We start from the raw sequence: 11,050 nt of genomic DNA on the forward strand, positions 1-11,050 counted from the left end.
TGTTCTGTCGGGCTGCCTGCGACGCGCTGATGAGTTCCAAAAAGATCGAAATCGTGATCCGCGTCTGGCAGTTTCGACAGAATACAGACCACTTCGAATTATTTTAAACAATATTAATTTCTGCGAGCGAAGCCGCGGGGAAAAACTAGTTACTAATAAAATAAAACCTTAAGTAACCAAATTATACTCATAAGGTAAAATATCTTTTCTGTATAGGATGACAAAACAATAATTTGTAAATTAGTTTTCACTTATTCCATAAAATGAAAGCATAGCCTAGGCTGCTTTCACTAAATTCACTTGAATAATAAATATTAGGTAGTTTTCGTCACAGACCTATCCGTTGAATAATTTTGTGCATTTATGTGAGTTTTTGCACTTTCGCCTGCTCAAAAACTGTAATAGTCAAATTAGTTTGAAAAGGTTAACTACATTTTTGTAAATGATTTCTGTCCGATGAGTCTACTATTTCTGTGAAACTCACATAAGAAGCAGTGTCTCAATTTATATGTATAGTATTTCTTAATTTTTGAAATAATTTTGTGAGTATACATTGATAGATACAATAAATAATCTTTCTTTTGCTTAAAGCAAAAGTTCTAAAAGTTTTCCTACATTTTCTACGACTATTGCTTAACCACATAAATTTTCTTTATATTTAAGAGCAAATAAGTAGATACGTATCTTCTATAAAGGTCACTTTGTTTTTTTATTTTTTTGATGGATGAATAATACGATATTTTTTTGTGATTATGCATATAATATAATCGATAATAAATTAGTCGGCCAGTTTATACTGAACATTATTGTAAACAAAAGAAAGCACGTAAGTATGACATTACTCACTTCGGTCGCGTTGTCTTTTCTTACTGTAACCTTATGATGCTAAGCAATGAACTTAATGTCATAATATTGCGGTTGGAAAGACGTTTCGTAGTCGTTTCATTTATTTTGTTAATTGTAATATGCAATATTAATTCATCGATTAATTTGATAAATATTCAGGAATGTGTGTACTTACATTTATCGAAATTACTGGCAATTATGTACAATAACCGGCAATTATCTATAAACACCAGATTAATCACGTTTACCTACTTTAGCAGATATATTTAATAACAATTCGGAAGTAAAATTTGCTTAGGTCACAGGAGATATGTAGGTACCATATTTCAAACTAAAGCTCTCGGAATTTAACTTTCATTAAAAAAGAATGCGGGACGATTAGTCTTACGGCTCGTGCATAAGTAACTAATGCGGCCCATAACAATAGAATTATTCTTGTTAATTTTTGTGTGAAAGTTAACGTTCTTGGAGACGAAGATTTCATGCGTATCTAACTTATATACGAGGGCTGATCTCTTTGCTCCGTCCCTGACTTATTTACGTTGAGAAATTTGTAAATATTTTACATTTATTTTTATGCACAACTAGCCTTAGCTATTATAGCGTTTGACTGGTGCGTTATCCTGATATAAGCGAATACTTTTGTGTAACTTTCCCTAACATTTTTCTTTTATCAACCGGCGTATCTAATTGGTAATTAAACTGACAAAAGAGCAAATATAAAGATAGGAGACGAAAAATTAGAAGAAGTGACTGATTTTAGGTATCTAAGAAGTCGGATAACTCAGGACGGAGGGAGTGGTAAGGATATAAAGCAGAGGACAGCGCAAGGTCGAGTCGCCTTTAATAAAAGGAAGTCACTTCTATGCTCGCATGCGGGTAACGGATGCGAAACATGGGCGGTGGGAGCGACGAAAAAGAAAAGGTTAGAAGCGTTCGTAATGTGGTGTTACAGGCGAATGATGAGGATACCGTGGATAAAGAAGATTAGAAATGAAGAGGTATTAGAATGAATAGGACAACAGACGACTCTATGGAAGATTGGTAGGACACCTTCTCAGGCGAAGGTCTAATTAGAGACACATTAGAGGCAAAAACAGGAGTTAAAAGGAGTAGGGATAGAACTAGATTAGATTACTGTTTACAAGTAGTTAAGGATGTAGGATGTTCTAATTTTAGGGAAATGCGATGATTAGCTCAATATAGGAAAGAGTGGAGGTTCGTGTCAAACCAGTCTTAAGACTGATGACGTTATGATGATCATGATGGATAAGCACCTGTAATTGTGGCCCCTTTCTGCAGAAACTTACTTAAATTTCAAGGATCTAAACCGACAACTAAATCAAGTGCCATGAAATGTCTAGAAGTTTTATTATAGTTCTCAATTTTATTTAATCCAAAGTTTCTTTTTACATATACTATTATATAAACAATAATTAATTTTTATATATCCTAAGCACCAACCCTATAGCCAAATAAAAACACACTTTTAATTTACACACACTTAAATTATATTCATAATTCACAGCTTCTTATCCCTATTCCTACTCTACCCTTTTTTCCTACTTCCTTTCTATCCTACATCGCCTTTCATGTTCTTTTCCAATATCTACATCCTTTACACTCTCTCTATTTCCTTTACCTTCTTTCTCCAAATTTCCATCTTTATATCTCTTCTTTAAACCTCTCCAACTTTTCCTCATATTTTACTACCCGTTTTATTGCCTTTTCCCACATATTTCCACATTTCGTCTCTCTTCTTAGTAGTAGCGAAGAAAACAACGGGAAATAATCAATCGGTTCTTTTAAGAAATTAGACTACTATAGCTTATTTTTTATAATTTCAATTTAATTTTAATTTACTTTTGTTTTTAAATACAATCGGTTTCATCATCACTGATTTGCTACGAAGAATGACCGGCACTATTTGATTTCTCTCGTCTCCAATAACATGTATGTGGGAGCATATCTATCATATGAAGTTTCACTTCTGCCGTCTGTGGATTTAATTACCCGACAACCTGCAAAAAACAGGAAATAAATATCTTAGTTATAGTACTTTGCAAAAAAAAAGAATCAAAAGCCATATTTTTTTTACCAAAACGTTGCGCTATTCCAATTCTCCTGGTTTATCACAGGACCGGCATTTAATAATTGGTTATTTAGTAACTGTTATCGTGCTAGAGAATTGTGTGTAGGGTATTAATTAAAATACAAAAAGACACCCTTGATCAAAATATATAGGCGCCATTGTCCGTATATTCCTTGAGCTTCATTTTTCTTTAATTCGTACTACGCTACTTATTTATTCCTTAAATCGAAGAGTGATAAACAGCATTATAGACAGGATAACTTAAGGGACAGATTTATAGGAGCAAATTATTAGTATGCTCAGATTTGCGCTGATATAAAGATTGTTAAAGGTATATGTATCTGCAGCACAGCTCTGTACGGGTGTGAAACGTGGACGGTGGGCGTGGTGCTATAGGCGGATAATGGGAATACCGTGAATAAAAAAGGTTAAAAATGAGGAAACATTAGAAAGAGTGGAAGAGCAGAAGGCACTATGGAAGTCGATAAGAAATAGGCGAGATAGGTTGGTAGGACACATTCTCAGGCATGAAGATCTAGTCAGAGACATATTAGAGGCACAAACAGGAGTTAGGAGGGGTAGAGGTAGACCTAGATTAGATTACTGTTCACATATAGGTACTTAAGGTTCTAAGTGTCCAACCTCTCTTAGGATTGATGACCTTATGATTAGAAATGAGCAATATGATTTTTTAAAAGTATTTAAATACTAAATGCAAATACCTTTTTGATTTGTTATTTAAAATATAAAATACGAAATAGATTTCCCTTTTGAATTTTAAATGCTAAATGCAAAATACGTATTTTCAAAATAGTGCTTTTGTAGTGCTTCTTTTAAGTAATATTCTGTATAAGTATAAAATATTTTTTAAGAAAACCTTGCAGGCATTTGCTCATTTTTTAAATATTGGAGTTTTTCTAGACTAATAGTGGTATTTACACTATATCATCAGCTGCGAAGATTGAGTATGATACCATATCTTTCTGTTTGAAGTAATTGAAATATAGTCTTTCTATCTTTATGTTATAGTTTCTTCAGTTTAGCAATAAATAATTCTTTTATATGCTTTCTTTTTTACCTTTGTCACCCGTTTTAATTGGAAAAAAGACACTGACGCCAAAGTAGTTTGATTACAGTGAACGATCAGAGCCAAAATAGGGTTGCAAATAATTTTATTGATCAAGATCAATAATTTTATATCAAAATATTTACAGATCCATTTTGTTTCCGATCTTTTACAAATAATAATAAAAGAAAGAAATGGAATTCGTAGTTTCTTTAGCTTTGGGTTTATCTAGAAATTGAAGTTTTTCGAATAGTTTTGCATTATACGCATTTTTTAACACACCGTTATATCTTGTAGTTTTCAATTTTACACAGCTGGCGCATATCAATTCAATGTTATTTTCGGGCTATTTTGTCATAATTCACAGAATTTCGTAGTTCCTTGATAAAGGTACTAAAAGTGATGATTTGGCAGGTGCTGAAATCAATTTGGAAAATTCCATAGACTATGACGTTGAACCCAGAAAGCACTATCGATCCAACATTTTAGATAATCCATTTCCAAGTAGTTATAATTTTTTGGGCTCTTTTCAGTTAAGGAATTGGAAGACATACCGAACTATGGAATGTCTCTTCGTCTCCTTTTTAACCTTCTAATACCTTCAAAGGGCAAAGTGAGCAACTTTCATTCATCATTTTATACAATGTTTGATTGGTGATACTAACTAGCAAAACTTTTAACGGCAAAAATGTATTTTACATTTTACAAATATAGAATACGTTTGGAAAAGTATTTTAAATAAAATTCAAAATTCTTTTTGAAAAAAGTAATTGAATGCAAGATAAAAATAGGTAGTTTTCATTTTGTATTTGCATTTTAAATGCTACTATTTCAAATAAATCACATTTTTGCTTATGATGATGATGATGAATAAATAAATAGCCAAGAAGCTCTATGCCAGCCAGCCAACAATAAGCCATCATGTAAATAGAAAAATTGACAAAAAAAATATGAATTAACCTAAAGGCTCACCGATTGATACCCACCACACGTTGATGATGGCAGTTATGCCAACTTTGACTCCCAATTGTTTGCATTCAATTAATTATCGGTTACAGATAAAAAAGAGACAATCGTTACATAAGAAACCAAAGAGTCTGAGGTACGAGGGTATCGATATTTCTGAATAATTGGGAAAAACCAATATTCGATTCGAGTATTTTTCACACACCACTAGTTAGTAAACTCCATGAAGCAAAAATGATGTCATACATACTTGTAAAACGTAATTGTTTTAAATACCTATACTTAATAGCTATGCTCCAACAAGTTTTGTTTACAACTGAAGAAATTACAGGTACTTATACATTTATTTACATACGACCATCTGTAGATACAAGTACTTTCGAATTAAGGAAGTGTCATTTTGTTGTTTTGTTGTTATAATATCCCCTGTCGCTGTTAAGTAATCGTATGGAAAATTTTTAAGGTTTTTTTCTGAATGCATTTCTCCAATGCGTTTAGCAATATACCTATATATACATACTGACTTACCTGTGTATATATATATGGATGTATAGTGCAGCTCGTGGATATCAGAGTTGACTGAGAGTGTTGTCGTTACATAACGGACCGGTGAAAAGTGAATTTAGATAAGAGAGATGGTCCAACTTGATACTGACCCAATTATCCACTGAAAAGGCAGGCACGGGTAAAGTTTATAAAAAAGGTGTTTGCAATAAAAATTCAGTGCATACCCAATCGACGTCTCGAGACCTTCTGATGATTTAGCAAAATGAAAGTGAAAACAGTGAGTACTTCTTCGTATAAGCGTTAAGAATAATAACAAAAATGTAATCTTTTGTTGCATGTAGTGCGGACGTTTGTGCTTACAAAGTTGATTATCTTTTTAAATTATTCACTACCAAAGCGTTTTTTATTGTATTGTTCATATTTTAACAGTTTCTAACGAAACTTGGGTGATCGATATTAATTAGAAAAGTATTACAATTTAAGGTTTGGAATTAAGCTGAAGAAGTTCGGTGAAAGTTTTTATGAACTTTAAACTTAAAAACATCTAAGAAGTTACAAACTTTATCGAAATAAGTACAGGTCTGACGCTCGAAGCTGGCGGAAACTTTAAAATTGCAAAAGTAGGCAGTTTAAGGTATAGTAATTACATCCCTATTTCTTCAGTATCGCTATCAGGGGCATGGATTAAATATTTAAAAACAGGTATCAATTTACAAAAATAAATTAAAAAAATTAACTTAATCGGTTAATTTTCTTGTTGTAGATATTTAAAGTTTATATAAAAAAAATAGGCGCAATAAATTGATTTTAAATGTTATGTTAGATAATTAGCAAGTAATAGACATACAAACAGAAGAACTAATTGTCGATATCAGTGACAGAGATATTGATTCCGATGAGGACAGTAAATGTGAAAACTAACTACAAAACCATTAGGTTTACTTTTTCTTTTTTGATAACCCTAGACAAAAATTTTTAGTTTCTCTCCAGTCTCTCAGAGTCTTTCAGCGTCCCTAAGAGCGTCTCTCACAGTCTTTCACAGTCTCTCAATTATTTCCTATAGATCTCTCACAGTCTCTGTATGAGAGACTCGAACGATAAAATTGTTAATTCAGACATTCGAGTCTCTCACAGAGAGACTAAATTAATAAAACTGAAAAATTGAAAGACTCGAGTCTCTCGTAGAAAGACTGGGATCTCTGAAATATGTTGAATTTAGAAAAATTTAACCATGTCTATCGAGACACCACTTATTGAGAGATTCGAGTCTCTCGGTCAGAGATTCGAGTCTCTCGGTCAAAGATTCGAGTCTCTCATTCAGAGACTAAGTTACGAAATGAGGATCTCTCTATGAGCGACTCCAGTCTCTCGTTCAGAGACGCTAAACAGTTTTTTGACAGTCTTTCGACAGTCTATCTCAGCGACACCAGAGAGACTCGATGAGAGACGAAGACTCGAGTATCGCTTTCAGAGACTCTGAAAAACATTTTTATCTTGGGAAGTTATGTTTCTATATGATTTCTTAGTACGACACTGTCCTATCTGTATTATTACAATAATTTACGCCTACTGGAAGATTATTTGTGAATCGGTTCCGAATGATTTAGCCAAATAAGCCATAAATGGCAAGTAGCTACGCTTGCCAGCTTCGTTCGTCCGACTTGTACATATGTAAATTTCGTTTCTAAAATGATGTCTTTACTACAAGTTTGTCCTTTATACAGTTCAAACATCAAAATTTCCAGAAAAAAAAATATTTCATTAAGTTTAGCGAGAGATATCAGGACATGTCCATGAGACTCAAACGAAATTAGGGTGTAGTATCAAAAAATTAAAAAATTTTCTAGAAGAAAAGCATATTATTCATTTTTAAAGTACTACAAAGTGCGGAAACATAAGAAATAATATTCAAAACAAACATGTATGTAGAGAAAAACTGCAATATATATATAAATAAGTGAAACGCAATCTAATCTAACCTAAGGTAGCCTATCTCTTACGTAAGCTTCGTTCGTGTTTTCTTTTTTCCATAAAAATTTTAAAATATAAATCTCTGATATAAATTAATATATTTCAAATGTTTAAACGCAATTTTTGATTAAAAAAATATTTGATTTAAAATCGGTTTGCAACATACGAAATTAAAAATAATAATGATTTATCTTTTGTCTTTATCAACAATAAAATGATAAGCGGTCATTTAATTAATTATCAAGGAATGGCCCTATAAAAATTAATAAATCGGTTAAATGCTATTAACCGCATACTTGTTTAATATTTCATGCTAGTAAAGCACAGATTAAGTGCATAGATAGATAGTCGTAAATTGACCGTAAACATTTGATGATAGCCTACAAATGTGGACAGCAATGCGTTTTGAAAGTATGTCAGGGAGAACACAAGATTTGAATTAAAAATTACACTTTGCAATAAATTAATTGCGACATGCCTAGTTGGTCCGACTTCTTTTGGTGACTTTTTAACCTTACATTTTATTTATGTCTAATGTACTTGCCTAATCATTAACTGAAGAATTACATTCAAAACAGATACATTCCATCCTATAGATAGATTCTTGTTTCGGCACCTCATAAAAATTTACCTGAATCCACCCTTTTCTTTTCCTGTTTCGTCATCTACGAAAGATGCATTCCTGTTTGGTCACCTATTCCTTCACTATCGTACAGCCTCCTCCCCAGTGGCGTAATAATTAGATATTTTATCGACTCTAAAAAGAAATAAACAGTTTACTATTAACAGCGTAAAGGCTGTCTTAGAGCTAACTATTGAAAAATGATATAGCATTACAAATAAATAAAAGTAAAACAAAAATACTGGTATGCAAGGGAAAAAAATAGGGAAAGAGCGAATATAAAGATAGGAGATGAACAATTAGAAGAAGTGACCGATTTTAGGTATCTAGGAAGTAAGATAAATCAGGACGGAAGGAGTAGTAGGGATATAAAGCGGAGAATAACGCAGGGTCGAGTCGCCTTTTATAAAAAGAAGTCACTTCTATGCTCGCGAACGGTTAATTTGGAAATTAGAAAAAGGTTGCTATAGGTGTATGTTTGGAGCGCGGTGCTGTATGGGTGCGAAACATGGACAGTGGACGCGTCGGAAAAGAAAAGGTTAAAAGCGTTCGAAATGTGGTGTTACGGGCGAATGATGAGGATACTGTGGATAGAGAAGGTTAGAAATGAAGAGGTATTAAAAAGAGTAAGAGAAAAGAGGACTCTATGGAAGTTAGGTTAGTAAGACACCTTCTCAGGCATGAAGGTCTAGTCAGCGACATATTAGAGGCAGAAACGGAAGTTAGGAGGGGTAGAGGTAAACCTAGATTGGGTTACTATTTGCAAATAGTTTAGGATGTGGGTAGTTCTAGTTTTAGGGAAATGCGAAAATTAGCTCAGGAGAAAGAGTGTAGGTGCGTGTCCAACCAGTCTTAGGTCTAACGACCTTATGATGATGATAACACTATAAGTGACTAAGAAAATTTAGTTTTATTGTTAAAAATTAATTAAGTCGTTTACTGTTCAACAAAGCCTGATAGGTTAATTTAATTTGTATATGTATATATTTGACGACTGCAGACGTAGGAAAACACGTTAAAATAACGTTGTTGCAACTTTTAAGTTTTATTTTTTTGTTTTGCCAGTTCTAAGCCTGGAATGAGTGTGAAGGACGATTGATTAAAGTAATTTAATACTTCATCATAAGGTCGTCAGTCCTAAGACTGTTTGGACGCGCACCTCCACTCTTTCCTATCCTAATCTTCGCATTTCCTCAAAACTAGACCCACATAAATAATTTATCTGAGTAATAATTTTGAAGTACCTAGTTTATTTTAGATAGTATAGTGACGAATCACAAACAAATTATTACCTGAGGATAGGTATAAAAAAGGTAGGGTGACGAAGCAGGAATTTTTGGTTTAAGTGACGAAACAGCAATACGAAACGGGAATAAATCATCCTATAGATCGCAGTAGGTTTGTAATTTACCGTACTTATATTCTAAATTATACATACACTAAAAGGATAATAAGTAACAATAAATAACTTTCTCGGGTGATTGGTGAATAGTGACATATTCGTTATTGTAAGGAAATATCAATTACTTAATGCACGGTATGTCATGTCAATCAATTCTACATTTCTCTTCTTCTCACATTTTGTGCGTATACATAATACTAACACGTACTGTTCGACAATTGCATAATAATCAATATATCTTTTCTTGCTGTTAATCGAAATCATAAACAAAAAATTCACTTAGGCTGGAATTCTATAAGTTGTCAAAAATGAGATCTTTGCTGTTTCAAAATTGATCTTAGACATAATTAGCATTATAATTTGTATCGCCATTTAATATTGGTGTGTAAATCAGGAAATAACAAACATCCGCAAAACAAAATAAAATTGTGATTTGTATTATGATGATGTGAAACTGTCATAGCAAAAAAAATATCAATTGAAATTTATAGGTAATACTTACTTCCGGGCGTCCTGATCATCGAATATTTATCCTTTATGTGTTTACTCATATTTGTGACCTAGAATAAGAGATCCAGTAGCTTTCGACCGGCGCCCCTAATCGATCGTCAGATCTGTCTCTTGACGATTTTATTTTTACTATATGAAACACTTTGACATTCAATAGTGGTCAATACTAATGTGAATATTCATTTACCTTTTTCATCCACTAGAAATTTTCTCAAGTTGACGAGATAATGAAGAAAAATTTTATTTTTCATGATGAGATAGTTCCCATATACGAAATACCAGTGGTGTTTTCAATATTAGAGAATTTAGAGATATCACGTCTTTCGCATGTATCTTGAAAATACCAAAACAGCTATCTACTGGAATTCTAGTTTAGCTGTTTAAATTTTATTCTAGGTGTTTGTATCACCGTTTGTGATTAGTAGTATATCAGGAAAACACAAGCATTCTCGAGTAAAAATAAAAAGAATTATAACTCCACCGAATCGCCTCCAAATATCTGAAATGACCTGAATTACCACCGAAATAGTTCCTGCAAATTAGAGGAAAATTTAAATTCTAAAATTATAGCCAAAATACTACCCTTTGAAACTCTAAACCAGCTCCAAACTAGCACAACATTAAAAAAAATCTGAAAGAGCCCTCAAACAGCGCCTCGCTGAAAAAACATACTATAATAGCACAAAACAACATCACATACAAAATCATCTAAAACAGCACCAAAACGTACCGTTTATAAAAATGAAAATATCGATTAATTAATACCAATTTATCCACCAGATATTTAAATTTTTATAAATCAATGTTAACACATATATACTGTTACAGATGATTATTTTTTTGAAACAGTACCTCATTTAGTACAAAAAGGACACGGATTCTTAACATTTCATTAAAATCAATGTAATTGAAAAGAATAATTTGTACTCGGGTTCTTAAAATTAATTTTAAGTATGTAGGTATATACATATGTGTGTATCTATTTATGGTAATGTGAAACTGCCAGAGAAAATTTTCAAATTTCAATTATTTGTTTTGAAATTTATTGCATCAGCAAGTATTACATGT

The 11,050-nt window shown here is 32.5% G+C and overlaps 1 protein-coding gene across 1 annotated transcript in view; it reads left to right on the plus strand.

The window, feature by feature from the left end:
- The first annotated feature begins 5,459 nt into the window (after window positions 1-5,459).
- LOC112905299 overlaps window positions 5,460-11,050 on the plus strand; it is a 23,980-nt gene continuing 18,389 nt past the window's right edge. The window contains exon 1 of the mRNA XM_025977431.1: window positions 5,460-5,754. Within this exon, the coding sequence (XP_025833216.1) occupies window positions 5,740-5,754 (15 nt within the window). The 5' untranslated portion in view covers window positions 5,460-5,739. The remainder of the gene's footprint in view (window positions 5,755-11,050) is intronic.

Source organism: Agrilus planipennis, unplaced genomic scaffold (assembly GCF_000699045.2).
Source record: "Agrilus planipennis isolate EAB-ADULT unplaced genomic scaffold, Apla_2.0 scaffold27, whole genome shotgun sequence".
NCBI classification, from domain to species: Eukaryota; Metazoa; Arthropoda; class Insecta; order Coleoptera; family Buprestidae; genus Agrilus; species Agrilus planipennis.